This window comes from Pimephales promelas, chromosome 25, assembly GCF_988280905.1.
Source record: "Pimephales promelas chromosome 25, fPimPro1.hap1.1, whole genome shotgun sequence".
NCBI classification, from domain to species: domain Eukaryota; kingdom Metazoa; phylum Chordata; class Actinopteri; order Cypriniformes; family Leuciscidae; genus Pimephales; species Pimephales promelas.
The window spans coordinates 26,499,814-26,519,452 of NC_142793.1; the positions used below are offsets into that span (position 1 = coordinate 26,499,814).

Genomic DNA, 19,639 nt, shown 5'->3' on the forward strand with positions numbered 1-19,639 from the left:
GATACACTCTACACTCGACCTCTCGATACACTCTACACTCGACACACGACCTCTCGATACACTCTACACTCGACACACGACCTCTCGATACACTCTACACTCGACACACGACCTCTCGATACACTCTACACTCGACACACGACCTCTCGATACACTCTACACTCGACACACGACCTCTCGATACACTCTACACTCGACACACGACCTCTCGATACACTCTACACTCGACACACGACCTCTCGATACACTCTACACTCGACACACGACCTCTCGATACACTCTACACTCGACACACGACCTCTCGATACACTCGACACACGACCTCTCGATACACTCTACACTCGACACACGACCTCTCGATACACTCTACACTCGACACACGACCTCTCGATACACTCTACACACGACCTCTCGATGCACTCGACACACGACCTCTCGATACACTCGACACACGACCTCTCGATGCACTCGACACACGACCTCTCGATGCACTCTACACACGACCTCTCGATACACTCGACACACGACCTCTCGATACACTCTACACTCGACCTCTCGATGCACTCGACACACGACCTCTCGATACACTCTACACTCGACACGACACTCTCGACACGCGACTCCTTTGACGCTCGACTTACAATATTTGTAAAATTTACTTGCCATTTCTGAGTGAAAATAGTTTAAAAGTAAGTTTATTTCAGGTTAAAGCAGTGTTATTAACCTTCATCCTTCCCTCGTGGGTCTAAATGACCCGAATCCCTAAAATTATACCCATTTCGGTGACACTGTATTTAAAGGGGTGTGCATGAGACGGACATGACACTTGTCTTGAATATGCAGTAAGGTTAATGCATGTTTATGACAGGTGGTGTTGTCTAGTAATGTCCAGTTATCATGACAAACACACTGGCAGGTTATGATGTGTTGGTTTATGTCAAGGTGTCGTCTCAAACAATGTCATCTTTGCATTCAAAATGTCATAAACATGCATAAATCTTACTTCATATTCAAGACACATGTCATGTCGTGGTTATGAAGGTGTCATGTCAGTCTTATGCACACCCCTTTGAGTAAACCGTTGCCCATCTGGATTTCTAGATTTGTTCAATAAATAAATTGTAATTTAGTGGTTTGGAAATGAGCGGAGGGAACCTGTAGCCGAAGCCGGGTCCGACTGGTTCTGACTGGTTTGTTGCGCTGCTGTTCTCAGATAAACACCACCAGTGACGAGCGGGACCGGTCGAACCCGTTCCGCTTCGCCAACATCGGCGTGGAGAAGTTCCTGGAGCTGAACTCGGAGCAGAACCACGACGACTACTGCCTGGCCTACGTGTTCACGGACCGGGACTTCGACGACGGGGTTCTGGGTCTGGCCTGGGTCGGGGCTCCCGCCGGTAAACCAGCGCTCCTGCAGGAGAACCCTGAGTGAGTGTGTGTGTGTGTGTGCTGATGTGTGTGTGTGTGTCCTCAGGGAGCTCTGGAGGCATCTGTGAGAAGAGTAAGCTGTATTCGGACGGGAAGAAGAAGTCCCTGAACACCGGGATCATCACCGTGCAGAACTACGCCTCACACGTGCCTCCTAAAGTCTCACACATCACCTTCGCACACGAGGTGGGACACAACTTCGGCTCGCCGGTGAGTGGATGCACACACACACACACACACACACACACGTGACCGACACGTGGCTCATGATCAGACAGCGGGTACACGACTTTAGTGTTGTGGACAACTGTAAAATGTTGATAACTAAAATCTCAGTCTTTCCTGTCATCCGTTATACTGTGCTAGTAGCAAACTCTTATCCGGCACGCGCCGTTATCGCTCCGCTATATATAAAGCACAAAAGAAACTACGAGCATGAACGTTGTTACGCTGTAAATATCAGTAAAATACCAATAAATCACGTTACTGCTCAGTGGTGTGTTCGCTGAGAAGGGTTAGCATGCAGGATCATGTTCGTTATTCTTCATTATTCATCATGATGTTCCCATAACCAATAAAGAACATCTGAACTGTGTAAATCCCTAAAGTGGGCCGGACTTGATGAGCAATGTGGACCCCATGGCGAAGGAGTTGAGAACCTCGGGTATAAAGCTGTTCAAAACATCATTTCATGTGTTGTGATAATTACAAATTGAAGGAAGTAATCGACAGTTGTGATTTTTGTCATGATGGTGCAGGCCTAGTGATGATGCGGATGCTCTTCTGCCCTCAGCATGACTCCGGGTCAGAGTGCACTCCGGGCGAGTCCAAGAGCCAGGATAAGAAGGAGCGGGGGAACTACATCATGTACGCCCGCGCCACATCCGGAGACAAGCTGAACAACAACAAGTTCTCCGTGTGCAGCATCAAGAACATCAGCCAGGTGCTGGAGAAGAAGAGGGGCAGCTGCTTCGTGGGTGAGCCAATCAGAGCCACTGACTCGAGTCCTGCAGGTCAGAGCGCAGCTGATGTGTGTGTGTGTGTGTGTGTGTGTGTGTGGCAGAGTCCGGGCAGCCGATCTGTGGGAACGGGCTGGTGGAGCCGGGCGAGGAGTGTGACTGTGGATACAGCGATCAGTGTAAAGACGACTGCTGCTACGATGCTAATCAACCCGACAACAGGAAGTGCAAACTCAAACCCAACAAAGTCTGCAGGTACAAACACCGGGCCGAGTCACATTTCCCCTCGTTCCCTCTACTGTGGTTCTGTGTCGGTACTCTCAGTGATCGTTACACTGGACAGAACGCTAGTCACAGTGCGCAAATCTTCATTCTTAAAGTCCCCGTCAAATCAAAATGGACCCTATTTACTCTGTTAGCGCATACTACTAGTCTTGTGGTGAACAATTAATCCCTGCAAGTAAATATATATTAAATATTTGACCATGGAAATCCAGCATTTCACCACAGAAATAATTATGGAGATAAGAGATGTTGATTTCAGATTAAACTGTTTTAAAGATGTACCCGTTTGTTATCTCGTAATCCAACAGTGGACAAAACAATAACAGAAAGTGCCAACATCTGCGTTAGTATGAACAAGAGAGAGCGAGTCCTCGATACTTAATTAAATAATACTTGACATAATTAAACAACTGTCCCCAAATATTGATTCGACTGAGCTTTAATACTTTAATAGTTCACCAAATGCAAAACTTCCACGAAGAAAAAGCGGTTCCTCAGGGTGAGCCTCAGCGCTTCTCTGGGAATAGGGTTTAATAACTAATGTTAATCAAGAGGACCTTAATTGTAAAGTGTTTCCCATTTTTCCTTTCCCAGCCCACATTAACTTCTGCATCATGATCTGATTGGCCCACATTAAAGGGCATATTGCAGGTTAGAGGACCCAACGAGTCAATGCATAGAAAAACAATGTAGGAACTAGATTTTCTTTAAAATATACGTATAAACACGCCACAGAAGCTTCTGCAGTCGTTTTTGTGAGAAAATTTTACTTCCGCGTCTGAAAATGGGCGTGGCGGGCGTGACGCAATGAGCGGGAGAGCGGTCGATTCACACAACAGGAAAACAATGAATCGCAATGACATTTCGGACGCTGAGGAAATACTCGTATGACGGATCAAGCCATAAAGTTATGAGCCTGCTATGCTAAAGAGATCAGGGACAGGCCAGGATAATGTCAGACAGAATGGTCAGAGAAAAATTGAGCTGTGATGTGAGGAGAACCAGTGGAGAACAGGACAGGTGCCTTTTAGGTGAGAGACTCACTTATAGTATACACGTTCGCTAACGATATACACTGTGCTCACAATATTGTACAGATTATTATGATCCTATAACAGGCCAGCAGACATTAGTATGTTTAGGGTAGATTTATATACTATTAAATGTATAAAAACTTTACTTGAGTATATTTCTATACTAAAAGCATAGGCTATACTCGGGTAAATTTTTAATACATATTTTTCACCTTGGTTATAACATAAACAGAACATTAAAGGTTTGAGTATTTAAACAACCAATTTTGTTTTTCAATTACAAGTTCTATTTAGGGCATGACATGACTAAGTTACCTATATAACACTATTTGATGCCATTGGTAGTATACGACGATCAATATTCTTGCTTCGGCATACCATGTTGAACTCCATCATATTGCCGGGATGCTAATCATTTGATCTGAAGTGAACGCTACACACGACCGTGTTTTCCGAGCCGAGAGGAGAAATCCCGTCTCTTCACCTGCTCAAACCGCACCAGGAACGAAAGATAGGCTATATAGCACAGTCACTTTTATTGTAATGGAAACTTGTGGACTCGATCTTGAAGTCCTGACAGGCTGGAGTTTTTGCAATCTCCACAAACACAATATTTACCATGACGATGATAAATTAAAATGCAAAAACTAACGAAAGCACACTGACTGACGAGCGCTCTCACTGAACACCAGCCTGCTCTCACTGAGCCGAGGCTGCGGCTCCCTGCTATGACGTCAAATGACGCGACGTTGAAAAAAAAGCCGTTTTTACTAGCAGTCCAAGAAACGCTCACTTTATCTTCTAAATTAGTGTCCTTATGTTGTTTTAAAACATTTTAAATCCTGCATTAACTTTTCATATGGTATTTTCATACAAGGTTATCTATAAATTTCGATTTTTTTTTTACCTGCAATATGCTCTTTAACTCCTGCATCATGATCTGATTGGCTAGGGTTATTGTTTCCCACTTGAATCGAATCAGGAGAGAGCAGTGTTTCTTTGGTTTCAGGTGTACGGTCCCTGTTCTCGTAGTCATGAGAGTTGTGCGATATCTGCTGTCAGGGGTCATGAGTGTGTGTGTTCTGCTGTCAGCCTGGGTCAGGGGTCATGAGTGTGTGTGTTCTGCTGTCAGCCTGGGTCAGGGGTCATGAGTGTGTGTGTTCTGCTGTCAGCCCGAGTCAGGGCCCGTGCTGCACGCCTGAGTGCGGTTACAAGAGCCGGAACGAGAAGTGTCGAGAGGAGTCGGAGTGCGCTCACCAGGGCATGTGCAGCGGCGCCTCGGCCCAGTGTCCCACATCAGAGCCCAAGGCCAACTTCACTGCCTGCCACGGGGACACACAGGTGTGCCTCAACGGGGTGAGTGAGGCGCACACACACACACACACTCACTCACACTCACACACACACACACGCATGCACGTCTGAGCCTCTCTCTCTCTCTCTCTGTGTGTGTGTAGGGCTGCTCGGGCTCCATCTGTGAGAAGTACGGTCTGGAGGTGTGCACCTGTGCTAGCGTGGACGGCACCGACGAGACCGAGCTCTGCCACGTTTGCTGCATGGAGAAAAGTCAGTGTTACACACTACAGCATATATATGTGTGTGTTAACCAAATTCATTTTTGTTTTCAGCACGCATACAGTCAACCCAAAAATTATTCAGACAATTTTTCTTTTTTTACTAGTGAGTGCAGGACACTATAGTTATTTAAATAAGTTAGGAAAGCAGAAAAGTCTGAATAATTTAGACATGAGAGAATATAAACTGCCTTTATAATGCAATTATTAAATGAAACCCAAAGATGGCGCCAGTTGTCTTCGTATGAAACGAGATAGTATAAAAATATCTACAATTGACCAATCAGAATCCCATCGAAAATGGCCTTAATTATCATGCTAATCTAAAGATGTTGTTATTCCCCTGTTCATAACAGACATTTACTGGTTTAGTCAGCAAATATTCTGTCAAATGAAATACAAACCGAAATTGAACATTCAGTTTCTTTTTAATCAAAATTGATGTTTAGTCATTTTAAAAGTCCATTTATATTATCTTCTTGGTTATTTCATGTTTTAATGTCATGTGGTGTTTTTAACAAACAGTAATGTGACGTCCTTGTTACACATTTGACATCATCTTATATAATATATACATAACTACAATCGAATAACTCGAAACCAAACCATAAATAAAAGCACCGTTTTATTTGTACAACAAGGGCATTTCAAATAATGTGTAACCAAAAAACTAAAATATCAAGAACAGCAGTTCTGTTTAATATCCACGTGAGATTCATTACATGAGACCAGCAGCCTGATCAGGATTGACCTGTGTGTGTGTGTGTGTGTGTGTGTGTGTGTGTGACAGTGAACCCCAGCACCTGCAGCAGCACCGGCTCTGAGCGGCTCGCACGCTTCTTTAATAAGAAGGTCACGACCCTTCAGGCCGGCTCGCCCTGCAACGACTTCAAGGGTTACTGTGACGTGTTCATGAAGTGCCGTCTGGTGGACGCCGACGGTCCCCTGGCCCGCCTGAAGAAGGCCATCTTCAACCCCGAGCTGTACGAGAACATCGCAGAGTGGATAGTGGCAAGTGTTTCTGTCCTTCTGTGTGTGTGTGTGTGTGTGTCATCTTCAACCCCGAGCTGGACGAGAACATCGCAGAGTGGATAGTGGCAGGTGTGTGTGTTGACGAGTGTGTTTTGTGCGCAGGCTCACTGGTGGGCGGTGTTACTGATGGGAATCGCTCTGATTATGCTGATGGCAGGATTCATCAAGATCTGCAGTGTTCACACTCCCAGCAGCAACCCCAAACTGCCCCCGCCCAAACCCCTGCCAGGTGACGGCTCTCAGCGCATGGCCACTCACACACACACACACACACACACACACACTATCACGTCTCCATACGCACATACATTATATTGCCAAGTATTGGGACACCGCTCCAAATCATTCAGGTGATCCACTGTCTTCCACGGCCACAGGTGTGTCGGTCCGGACCTGTCGGGTCGCTCTCAGGGAACTCAGGCGTGGGACCGTGATCGGTTGCAATAACTCGAAATATTCCTCAGTCAGCTGTTAGAAAACGTTCAAAACGAAGCATTGAGAACTCTGTAAGTGTACAGACCGTTTGATAAGAAGATACTTTATAAAGACAGTGCACTTCATTTATACACAGCAGGAGCCATCTTTGGAAAACAGACACGACAAGTCGAACCACGAACGCCGTTCTCAATGCTTCGGTTTGCATGTATGGACCCTCATTATGTTACTGTGTTAGTGTGGGGCTATTTTCTTATTAAATGCCCCCATTACTAGCGTTATACGCTAAACAGTTTTTAGAGATAAAACTCTTTACATTCGATTATCATGAAAACAGATCTGAGAGAACGGTCGTGCCAGTGTGTTATTAGAGCGGAGGTTAGGGTTAGCGCCGGAGTTCTCCTTTAAGGAACGATCTCTGCATGTGCCGCGAGTTTAATGTAGATTTGGGAACCAACCGGCGCATTTTCACATTTGCATCTTTGCAGTATTTTAGTTGATTAATAATTATTTATTATAGATAAGTATTTATGCCTTAATTATATAATAGTATAATGACAGCAAAAATAAAGGCAACACTTTACAGTAAGGTATCATATCTTTACATTATTAAATATATGAACAAACTATTTTTCCAGCATTTATTAACCTTAATTTTTGTTAATAAAAATGTTCATGTTAGCTCACAGAGCATTAAATATCAACAGATACTTTTTCTCCTAATAATATGTAAATAAATGTTGAGATTGAACAATACTTTACAGCATTTATTAATCTTAGTTCAACTAATGTTAACCTATGAAACCTAATTGCAAAGTGTTACCATAATAATAATAATAATAATAATATTTTAATGTTTATTGGCATATAATGTGATTAATGATTGTTATTATTATAATCCCAATCAGAGCTATGAATCTCATGAGAGTTTCTGTTAATAAGGAAGTGGTCAACAGTCGTGCTCCTGATGTGTGTGTTCAGTTGCTGTGGAATATTTCTCTCTCTGTGTCGTGAGCTGTAACATCCGTGTGTGTGTGTGTGTGTGGTGAAGGAACGCTGAAGAGACGACGAGCTCAACAGGCGGCCCAGCAGCAGCAGCAGCAGCAGCAGCAGCATCATCAGCACCTGAACCAGAACCAGCACCAGAACCAGCACGCTCACGGGCACCAGAACCAGCGGCAGGCCGCCCGTCCAGCCCAGCGCCAGCCTCAGCCCCAGCGCCACCACCGGCAGCCCCGCGAGAACTACCAGATGGGCCAGATGAGGCGCTGAGAGGCTTTACTCCAAAGAACCACACCGGGCCGCCGCTCCTCATCATCACAGTACCGCCAGGCTTCATCCGGGTTCACGCACTAAACTGGAACGCTTGACTGGAACATGTCCGGTGCCCGTAATGCTTCCGCAGACTGGAGTTTCTCTTTGGAGTAAAAACCAACCACAACTCAGTCCTTCATTCCCTCACGGAGAAGCTTCACTCCTGAGTTTCTTTTGTAATTTTCCTTTTTGTTTGTTTGTGTTCACCCTCGCGTGCCAAGGTTTACCGGGGTATTTGTAGATAGAGCGTCTCCTGTAGTCACTTCTTTGCTTTGAAAACATTTAAGACTCAAAGTGGTTTGATATGAAAAACATCTTTTTAAGGAAGTGTGTGGAGCTTCGGCCCGAACCCTCGCCACCTGCTCGGAAAAGGACTTTTATTTTGTAAGACCCGAAATATTACGCCTTCCCTTTTCCAGACTCACGGCTGTATAGAGAAACGATATTAGCTGTATTATACGAAGATTATTTCTTCTATTGTCGATAAGAGATTTACAGTTGCAGTTTTGTTGACAACACTCAGGACTCAAAAACGCTCAAACGAAGGCGGTGGTTCAGCGCGACGGATCACGCGCAGCCGCTCGACGTCATCCCACCGTTTACGTTCTTCATTCTGTGTGTGCGCGCGTGTGTTTGTATATAGCTCATGTAGAATCACGTCCTCACGTCCACTGCACTTCCGGTACACACCCCAACGAGGAATGTGCATGAAGAACTTGATTTTAATGTGTGTGTTTGTGTGTGTGTGCGTTAGCGGTGCAACCATGAAGATATGCTATGAAGATCTACGATCATGGTCGTTTCAATGGAAGCCTTTTTCCGCCACGGAATAAAAGATTAAAAAAGCAATTGCAAATTTCTCGCAATTCCGAGATAAAGTTTTGCAATTACGATCTTTTTCCTGCAATTGCGATTCTGAATTTTTCTTTCAGTTCTGAATTTTCTTCTCACAACGATGACTTTTATCTCACAATAATTTTTTTTTTTCCGAACTCTGACTTTTCTTCTCGCAATCATACATTTGTATTGCAATTATGACCTTTTTCCTGCAATTGCGATTCTGAATTTTTTTTTTTCTCACAATGCATGCATTTCTCGCAATTCGGTCTTTTTATTATTTTATTCGGTGGCAGAAACAAGCTTCCACTCATTCCAGATGACTGAAGGAACTGAAAGTGTTTTTGGGATGTTCAAATCCAGAAGATCTGCAGACGTGCAATTGTACGAAATGTTGATTTGAACCGCGGTCACGATTATTCCCTGCAAATGTGTTTTAAGGATTTAGCTGCAGTTTCCCTGTAGAGGATACTCACAGTACTATTAACACAAGGTTTAGTTTACAGTCCTTCAGTGGCGTCCGCTGAGACTCATCCTCATCCAGTCTCAGGCGTGTGAAGGGCAGCTCGCCGAGGGAACGTCATGCGTGCGTTTGAGGACGCTTCCCTTCATCCTCTCTGACAGAACGCAGGACTTTGATTACGTCACGCTCATCTCAGCAGGTGTAAACTATGTACAGTAACTGGAGAATAATTTCTGTTAATATTCGAAGGTACATTTTGATACTTTTCTCTTTTGTTCACCTCCAGACAAGAGTTTGTCGAGTCCAGGCCGGCCGCCGAGCCACATCCGGTTCTTCTTTTCCATACTGCCATCTGCCATGAAGAAACAGAGCGGCGCTTCTGTGGTTTTGCGGCGGCCTGGACTGGAGGACATCTAAATATTTGCCTGTATTTGACTTTTAATTTTTACGTAGTCTTGGTGAAATTTCATAGAGGAAAAGTGCACTGAAAAAAAAAAAAGTCTTAATCGAGTCCAAATGTTGTAGGTGAAAATAGGCCGAACACTAAAACTGAGAAACGAAGGAACAAAAAAGATTAATACTGCTGTCTGTTAATGTTCACTGTGTTTTATACAGTACCTACATTTTTGTTCACTTTGAACATTTTTACGTAACATTTCAAAACGTATTGTGCAAAGAGATGTAATTTTTTTGGAGTACTTGAAATGCATTAATAAAAAGACTGGGTTGAATGGCTGTGAGTCTTCATGTCTGTGTCTTCGTCCTCGAGGAGGATCTGCAGCGTCTGAACTCCTGCTCCTCTGAGGCCTTCAGAAGTGTGACCTTAGCGGAAACACCACAGAACCACATCCTGCACAGAGATCAGACACTGAGAGATCAGACACCACACACTCCACTCGGTCCTTTCACTGAATAGGGGGTGGTGATGGCGCAGTGGGTCAGACACATGCCTTTGGTGTGAGAGACCCGGGTTCGAGTCCACTGTGAGACACCGATGTGTCCCTGAGCAAGACACTTAACCCCTAGTTCTCCAGAGGCGTGCGACCTCTGACATATATAGCAAGAAAGAGTCAGAAATTCTGAGTTGGAAAATTTAAGCCAGAAATGTCCTAGTTGGAGTCTCTTGGTCAGAAATTCAGTTGAAAATTTCTAGTTGGAAATTCCTAGTCAGGAATTGGAATTGGAATTTCCAACTCAGAATTTCCGACAGGGAAACAGTCCTAAACGAAGATAAATTTACTGGAGAAGCAAAATGACATAAAACATTTATCAAATTGAAAAGATATTTATATTTTGGTTACACTTTAAAATAAGGACTCATTCTGCTCTGAAACTGTGAAGTACTTTGGTAGGCCTAGGCCTTGGAAATGTGCTATACAAATAAACATGACATTGACATTGACATTGACATTGACATTGAAATTCAATGAAACTCACTTTTCCTGACTCTCTCCAGATTTAATCCGGATCCTCCATACACTGAGTTCCAGGTCCTGATCGGGTCCGTTCCAGCTTATGATGTTCCTGACGCGCCTCAGCCAGTTTGACCAGACCAGCTCTCCCTTCCAGACCAGTCTGATGGACGTCAGGTGACCCAGATCAGCGGCCACCGCAGCCAATGAAGTGAAGGCCTTTGGACGGTTGCGCTCCTGATAGCTGCAACACACCAGAGTTCATGATCTCAGACACACACACACAACATTGAATATAAATGAATATTATTATAATATTTTTGCTCATTTTAAGTCTGAATAAAATTTAACAGATTTTTTCCTCCTAAAAAAGCCTGATGTAGGTTCTCCAGTAGTGTTGTGAACTCACAGGCTGAGGGGAAGGTCTCGGGCCAGGCCCCGGGTCCCGTTGAGCGACACCAACAGCGAGGTCTCGACCGGCTCCATCAGGTTCGTCAGCTGGACTCGGATCTGGTAGTGAAACACTGAGGGAGAGTGAAGAGAGTGTGTGTTGGCTCTATATAAACACCGTCTCCTCCAGACGCTCGTCTAGACTCAAACCTGGGCCTCATTAACTGACCTTTATATGGAGCTTCAGGGCCGGTTTTCAGGTACAGCCCTTTAGCGTTCCTCCCCGCGCGCTCGTGTCTCACATCGTAGCCTAGCGTGTTGCAGCGCATCTGTTTGCAGTCCAGACACAGGCCTTTGTTGAAGGTGCTGTAGTCACGGCAACGGTAGCCTATTATGGGCTGGCTGGCGTTGATCAAGGAGTCGGTGAAGAGTTTTACTGCGCGCTCGTGGGCACATTTAATGGTCTTGGGAACACCTACAAAAACACCATGAGTCATTGTCATAACAGTCTAGTCTAGGGTACAATATGCTCTTTTAAAATAGTGTGTGAAACACTGCCTTATTCAGTATGCTACATGATGCCGATTGGGATTGCTCACACAGAATGAGTGTCCCATGATGGAGATGAATTTGATGGATGAATTTGGCCATTGAAGTGTTTGAGTTTGGGTGTATATATTTTCATATATATTAGGAAGTGAACCAAACAAAACTTTATCTGGGCAGTAACTTTATTCTAGATCTGCTGTAAAGCCTCAACTCTCTCTGTGACTGTAATCTCCTGTCATCTCTGTAAAGCTGCTGTGGAACATCTGTGATGTTAAAAGCTCTATATAAATGAAGATGACTTCACTTGACTTCATTTTAATTATTAATTGTAATTTAGATTTTTTGTCACAAAGACAAATTCCTTGTGTACTTCCAATTGGCAATATCTCGAAGCCCCTGTGGACAAGAACACGTCCAGTTCGAACGGCCCCTTATGTTGTATGTTCGATTCATCACCTATTCTAGTCCGTTCAGCGATATATATACATATACTGTATACCTTGCAGGCCGTACTGGAAGACGTTACTGTAGATGTCGAGCATCTTGCATCCGGGCTGAGAGGATCCTCCGTTGGGATAGAAGTCCACGTGCGCGACGCTCTGCTTGATTCCCACTCCCGGCATGATGCTGGATGTGGTGAAGGTGTGGATGGCGTCCACAAACTGAGCGTCGTCCGGAGACAGTCTATCGAACGCCGGCAAACCTTCGAAGTGCGGCCCGGCCGGATCCAGACCTGCGTCACACAACACACATCAGTCGTCTTAGACCAGCTGTGATGTTGGTTGGAGAAAGCCTGACTGGAACGTTTGAAGAAGTTTTAAAAGCTTGAAATTTGAACATTTTGACGGAATACATATCGTTGCAAGCATGTTTCTAGCATGAATAAGTACATTGCTAACATGATTAAGCATGTTACTAACATGGTTTAGAACATTGCTAAACAGTTTCTAGCATGATTTAGCACATTGCTTGCTAACGTGTTGTTAGCATGATTTAACACATTGCTAGCATGTTTTAACCCTAGAAGGGCAAGACTGTAAAGAGTATTACAAAATTAATTTATTGGTACTTCGTAGTAAATTCCCACTTATAAGGACAAAAAAAACCTTATTTTATTTTAAAGCTTGTATGCCCAGGATACGTCACTCCTATAGATTCAGGGGAAACGGAATGCTTGTTTGGCAATGCTTGTTACAACATGTTAGCCATTCCCTCATAACTTAAACTTCTCAGAAATTTCTAGGGCCTATAAATGATCAACAGGACCAAAACCTGTTGTACACAATCGTCTTCAATCCTTCTGTCTGCTGTACATATATACACCTACAGTATCATAGTTTGACTGTGTGTGGGCGGCCTCAGGAAGGAGACACGAAACCCAGGTGGAGAAACACCCGACACCCTTTCTTCCTTCTGCCATAGATAGTGCTGGCAGAAATTGTCTAAAAAATGTATTTTTGACCTAAAACTGACTTATATGTAGCTAACTGATTAAATGACTAAATGATTAAATATAAAGTTTGAAAGTCTAGAGACCAGAGAGTCTTATTTAGAGTGACGTATCCCCTGAGATAGGCCTACAAACATATTATAAAAAATGTAAAAATTAAATTGAATAAAATATCAATGTTAGCGTAATAAGTTAATGCTTAACAACTACTTTTTAGACATGTAAGTTCCCTCCAAATATTGTAAAAATGTGAAATATATTTGAATGTAAGTAGATTTCCCACAACAGGGGGTCGTGTTGTAAATGCTGCCCGTTAAACAACAAAGTCAAAATCACCAGATGTAAATATTCACAACAGAGAATATAACGTAGACCCACACTTTCCCTGCCTCTCCTCAAACCGTGCATGTCTGTATACGGCAGGATATAAAACCCTTTTAGGGTTAACATGAATTGTTAGCATGTTTTAACATGTTGCTAGCATAATTAAACATCATTATTAGCATGTTTCTAGCATGATTTAACATTGCTAGTATGTCTTAACATGATTGAACACGTTGCTAACTAGTTTCTACCATGAATTAGCACACCGCTAACATGTTACTAGCATAATAGGGTGTGTGCGCATCCCCGAAGTATCGAAGCTTTCCGTATTGATTGTAATGTTAGTATATAACTGCTGACTCAATAAAACGTGATTTTAGTTACTGTGATATATGTATGAATGATCACGTCACCTTTATTTATATAGTGCTTTTTACAATACAGATGTTAGGCTAGTAATGTAATATCCAATGTTAGCAGTGCAACATCTACTGGAGAGCCCGAATTTGCTCGTATATAAGTTACGTCACGCTGATTTACGTTACAGACAGCACCACTATGCAACTAGCCTCTACACGAAACAACGAAACACATATTTTTTCTGCCTCCTGGTTGCGTGCGCAAGCAGTGATGATGTTGCTGAGAAATCCATGTATACTTTAGCATGTTGCTAGCATAATTTAGCAGTTTTCCCAGATAGCACAAGGGTATTTGATGTCCTATTTAAATCTGGAAGACGTATTTTAAAGACAGAGTGTTTGCTCATCTGCAAGACGTCTATAGGACGTTTCCTGTCAGATGTCAAATAGACGTTTATAAGATGTCAGTTTAACATGCATTCTAAATCATTACATCTTTGAGACATCTTCTAAACGTCTATTTGACATCTGCAGGAAACGTCCTATAGACGTCTTGCAGATTAGCAAACACTCTTTAAAATACGTCTTCCAGATGTAAATAGGAGATCAAACAGCCTAGTGCTATCTGGGTTAAGAACCGTCATTTTTAGGAAACCGGGTAAGTTAACTAAGTTAGTAAATATAGAGCATATTCAGACTGGGTGACGTTGAGAACTTCTCTTGTTCATTCTACTGATCACGCTAGTAGATCGTCCTGTTAACATGACCGATGGTCCTACACTCCGCTGACTCTGATAATCCGTTCTGTCTGATGTGTGTGTTTGCCTTCTTCATACCAGTAATGCGTCCCACTTTCCTGCGTCCTCTGAAATGGCTTCCCGCAAACCCAGCCACATGCGCTCCCAGGCTGTAGCCAATCAGATGGACTCGATCCAGAGAGAGATTACCAGCTTTCTGTCCAGAGAGGAAGTGGCGTCAGGACTCAAACACTTACTGATGCACAAACAGTATGGAACCTCAAACACACAAAGCTTTTTATAATTTCATACAAAAATCAGTTCTCTGTTTCTGTTTCTCTGATTTCTTCTACACAGACGGAGTCTCTACATCTCAGTTCTCCAGCGGCGGCCATCTCTGAGGGAAACCAGTCCGACCCAAGCGCTCTTCGATTGCGTAACTGTCCATCTGTCCATCATCTTATAAAGCCCGCCCTGGCCATTTGATTGGGCTGACCATTTCTGAAGCGATCATAATTACTCCTCAATGGATCGAGTCCAGACCGAACTTGCCGATCAAACAGTGTTGTGTGTGGGGTTCGGCTGGCATCCAGGCTAGGAATATCTATGAATGTGTTAATAATGTTGAATCAGAATCAGTTCCTCGTGCCGCATCTCTTCTCTGATGATGTGGGCGGGGCTATAACCTGTCACTCACATGAGCTGACATTTGTTATAGTTTCCGTTCACCGCTATCTAACTGTGGCGAAACTACTGAACCACCAGCATGTTCAGGTTTCTATATATTTTAAATGCGGTTTCATTCCCAGAATTTTTCCATTAAAGATGGTCATTACCTCCAGCCATTGGAGCAGCGTGGCCACGTCCCGGCCCACCTGTCTGCTGTTCTTGGCTGCGATTGGGTACGGCTGAAGGGCCAGAATCCTCCAATCGCTGATGAGCACGTTGACCTGCTGGAGGCGGACCTTCAGTGCAGACGCCAGATTGAAGATCCACTGCTCCATGAGTCCGTTCATCTGAGCAGAAGAGCACATCAGTAATCCTCACCGACCTTATCTTATAGAGCGCCTTTAAAACTACAAAACAAGCAGTACATAGAACCAGGAAAACCATGTAAACATCAACAAGCAAATGCTAGTTTAAAAATGTCTTGAGTTGAGCTTTAAAACTGCCTGAGCTTCTCCAAATTCAAGAGAACGAGAGTTTCCAAGAGTAGGAAAAACCACAGATCCAAAGCGGTGTGTGGAGCAGAACTCAGCAAGATAGACGAGGAGAGCTGACAGACTGTGTTTGGGCTGACAGAGACCAACAGTGTGGATAAATGAGGAAGAGCCGAGCCATGATGCAATAACTAAACTCAACTAAAGTTACGACATAACTAAACTCAACTAAAGTTACGACATATCTAAACTCAACTAAAGTTACGACATAACTAAACTCAACTAAAGTTACGACATAACTAAACTCAACTAAAGTTACGCCATAACTAAACTCAACTAAAGTTACGTCATAACTAAACTCAACTAAAGTTACGACATAACTAAACTCAACTAAAGTTACGACATAACTAAACTCAACTAAAGTTACGACATAACTAAACTCAACTAAAGTTAAGGCATAACTAAACTCAACTAAAGTTACGACATAACTAAACTCAACTAAAGTTACGCCATAACTAAACTCAACTAAAGTTACGACATAACTAAACTCAACTAAAGTTACGCCATAACTAAACTCAACTAAAGTTACGGCATAACTAAACTCACCTAAAGTTACGACATAACTAAACTCAACTAAAGTTACGGCATAACTAAACTCAACTAAAGTTACGACATAACTAAACTCAACTAAAGTTACGCCATAACTAAACTCAACTAAAGTTACGACATAATTAAACTCAAATAAAGTTACGACATAACTAAACTCAACTAAAGTTACGCCATAACTAAACTCAACTAAAGTTACGTCATAACTAAACTCAACTAAAGTTACGACATAACTAAACTCACCTAAAGTTACGACATAACTAAACTCAACTAAAGTTACGACATAACTAAACTCAACTAAAGTTACGACATAACTAAACTCAACTAAAGTTACGCCATAACTAAACTCAACTAAAGTTACGACATAATTAAACTCAAATAAAGTTACGACATAACTAAACTCAACTAAAGTTACGACATAACTAAACTCAACTAAAGTTACGACATATCTAAACTCAACTAAAGTTACGACATAACTAAACTCATCTAAAGTTACGACATATCTAAACTCAACTAAAGTTACGACATAACTAAACTCAACTAAAGTTACGACATAACTAAACTCAACTAAAGTTACGCCATAACTAAACGCAACTAAAGTTACGACATAACTAAACTCAACTAAAGTTACGCCATAACTAAACTCAACTACAGTTACGACATAACTAAACTCAACTAAAGTTACGGCATAACTAAACTCAACTAAAGTTACGGCATAACTAAACTCAACTAAAGTTACGCCATAACTAAACTCAACTAAAGTTACGGCATAACTAAACTCAACTAAAGTTAAGGCATAACTAAACTCAACTAAAGTTAAGGCATAACTAAACTCAACTAAAGTTAAGGCATAACTAAACTCAACTAAAGTTACGACATAACTAAACTCAACTAAAGTTACGACATAACTAAACTCAACTAAAGTTACGACATAACTAAACTCAACTAAAGTTACGACATAACTAAACTCAACTAAAGTTACGACATAACTAAACTCAACTAAAGTTACGGCATAACTAAACTCAACTAAAGTTACGGCAAAACTAAACTCAACTAAAGTTACGGCATAACTAAACTCAACTAAAGTTAAGGCATAACTAAACTCAACTAAAGTTACGACATAACTAAACTCAACTAAAGTTACGCCATAACTAAACTCAACTAAAGTTACGGCATAACTAAACTCAACTAAAGTTACGGCATAACTAAACTCAACTAAAGTTAAGGCATAACTAAACTCAACTAAAGTTACGACATAACTAAACTCAACTAAAGTTAAGGCATAACTAAACTCAACTAAAGTTACGGCATAACTAAACTCAACTAAAGTTACGGCATAACTAAACTCAACTAAAGTTAAGGCATAACTAAACTCAACTAAAGTTACGCCATAACTAAACTCAACTAAAGTTAAGGCATAACTAAACTCAACTAAAGTTACGACATAACTAAACTCAACTAAAGTTACGCCATAACTAAACTCAACTAAAGTTAAGGCATAACTAAACTCAACTAAAGTTACGACATAACTAAACTCAACTAAAGTTACGCCATAACTAAACTCAACTAAAGTTAAGGCATAACTAAACTCAACTAAAGTTACGCCATAACTAAACTCAACTAAAGTTACGGCATAACTAAACTCAACTAAAGTTAAGGCATAACTAAACTCAACTAAAGTTACGACATAACTAAACTCAACTAAAGTTACGCCATAACTAAACTCAACTAAAGTTACGCCATAACTAAACTCAACTAAAGTTACGGCATAACTAAACTCAACTAAAGTTACGGCATAACTAAACTCAACTAAAGTTACGGCATAACTAAACTCAACTAAAGTTAAGGCATAACTAAACTCAACTAAAGTTACGACATAACTAAACTCAACTAAAGTTAAGGCATAACTAAACTCAACTAAAGTTACGACATAACTAAACTCAACTAAAGTTAAGGCATAACTAAACTCAACTAAAGTTACGACATAACTAAACTCAAGTTACGACATAACTAAACTCAACTAAAGTTACGACATAACTAAACTCAACTAAAGTTAAGGCATAACTAAACTCAACTAAAGTTACGCCATAACTAAACTCAACTAAAGTTACGCCATAACTAAACTCAACTAAAGTTAAGGCATAACTAAACTCAACTAAAGTTACGCCATAACTAAACTCAACTAAAGTTACGCCATAACTAAACTCAACTAAAGTTAAGGCATAACTAAACTCAAGGATTGCTTGAACTGAAGTGTGTTACTCATATAGCCGAACTGTCTCGGGTCTTTAACTGTGAATGAACATTGTATGAATGTAACTGTAAGCCGTGCGAGGGTCGCTGGGACTGGATTGTTCTGTGTGCGAAGCGTCGACCTGTCCGATGATGTGTGTGTGTGTGTGTGTGTGTGTGTGTGTGTGTGTGTTGAGGCGTACCGTCCAGCCGTGGATGATCAGCACCAGAGGAAGGCTTGCGTTGTATCCGCACCTCTGGAGGCTTTCGGGACGGAACGGGACCAGGGCGCAGGTCTCCTCGAACACCGAGCCCTCGGCATACAGATGGAAGCTGGACTTCAGCCGCGTCTGTCCTGGAGTCAGTCCTGGAGTCTGTCCTGGAGACTCTGGAAATAGAGCCAGATGTGGAAACTCTTCCATGGCAGGCCTTCAAACAGCCTCTCTGAGAACATGCAATTACAGCCTGAAGTTCAGTGTGTCAGACTAAAATAAGAGCCGCGTGTGCCGGTCTGTGGCTCAGGACTCCAGATCTCCTTACCTGTGATGTTGGAGTCTCCTCTCACACACCCGGCCAAAACACACACGGCCAGCAGAGCGCTCAGCACTCGCATGATCAGCAGCTTCTGCGGGAGTCTGGAGAAGTGCTCAAGGTAGAGAGTGTGTGTAAGAGCGAGAGAGTGTGTGTGTGAGAGACGGATAGAGAGAGAGTGTGTGTGTGAGAGACGGATAGAGAGAGAGAGAGAGTGTGTGAGAGAGACGGATAGAGAGAGAGTGTGAGAGAGTGAGAGACGGTTAGAGAGAGAGAGTGTGTGTGTGAGAGAGTGAGAGACGGTTAGGGAGAGTGTGTGTGTGGGAGATGGTGGGCGGGGCCTGAGTGACTCATGGGGAACCCTTCTCTGCTCTGATTGGCTGCAGTTCTGCCTCTATTGGAGGAAGGGGAGGACGGGGTTAATGGTTCATGGTTGTGGTTCCTGAATGCTGTAGTATACACACCTCTCTTTAGAGAAGACAGCAGAAGTGGAAGCGGCTTAAAAACATCAACATGTTGAAAGGTTTG

General features: G+C 42.5%; 2 protein-coding genes across 3 annotated transcripts in view; one reads left to right on the forward strand and one right to left on the reverse strand.

Annotated features, from left to right (window-relative positions):
* adam10b (ADAM metallopeptidase domain 10b) overlaps positions 1–10,096 on the forward strand; it is a 14,982-nt gene extending 4,886 nt beyond the window's left edge. Inside the window, exons 8-16 of the mRNA XM_039664175.2 lie at positions 1,214–1,397; positions 1,475–1,638; positions 2,222–2,405; positions 2,492–2,642; positions 4,879–5,062; positions 5,164–5,272; positions 6,071–6,291; positions 6,415–6,541; positions 7,799–10,096. Of these exons, the coding sequence (XP_039520109.2) occupies positions 1,214–1,397; positions 1,475–1,638; positions 2,222–2,405; positions 2,492–2,642; positions 4,879–5,062; positions 5,164–5,272; positions 6,071–6,291; positions 6,415–6,541; positions 7,799–8,019 (1,545 nt within the window). The 3' untranslated portion in view covers positions 8,020–10,096. The remainder of the gene's footprint in view (positions 1–1,213; positions 1,398–1,474; positions 1,639–2,221; positions 2,406–2,491; positions 2,643–4,878; positions 5,063–5,163; positions 5,273–6,070; positions 6,292–6,414; positions 6,542–7,798) is intronic.
* On the reverse strand, positions 8,891–19,468 carry lipcb (lipase, hepatic b). Of its 2 annotated transcripts, none has more exons than XM_039664177.2 (9): positions 19,121–19,468; positions 18,784–18,968; positions 15,419–15,598; positions 14,682–14,799; positions 12,212–12,445; positions 11,393–11,638; positions 11,183–11,297; positions 10,799–11,017; positions 8,891–10,211 (listed from the first exon to the last, which is right to left on the reverse strand). In XM_039664177.2, exons 1-9 carry the CDS (start codon positions 19,191–19,193, stop codon positions 10,106–10,108), a joined length of 1,476 nt encoding a protein of 491 aa, XP_039520111.2. In that variant the 5' UTR covers positions 19,194–19,468; the 3' UTR covers positions 8,891–10,105. The 2 variants fall into 2 exon arrangements, with proteins under 2 accessions (XP_039520111.2, XP_039520112.2); XM_039664178.2 differs by having other exon boundaries at positions 18,784–19,024; positions 19,121–19,256.
* Positions 19,469–19,639: the final 171 nt, after the last annotated feature.

Excerpts from the sequence above, each read along its gene's own strand:
- lipcb (XM_039664177.2), bottom strand. The coding sequence starts at position 19,193 with ATGCGAGTGCTGAGCGCTCTGCTGGCCGTGTGTGTTTTGGCCGGGTGT. Across the intron at positions 11,298-11,392 it reads CCCTGAAGCTCCATATAAAG|TGTTTCACTACCAGATCCGA; the intron begins GTCAGTTAATGA and ends ACTCTCCCTCAG. Across the intron at positions 11,018-11,182 it reads CGAGACCTTCCCCTCAGCCT|CTATCAGGAGCGCAACCGTC; the intron begins GTGAGTTCACAA and ends GGTGTGTTGCAG.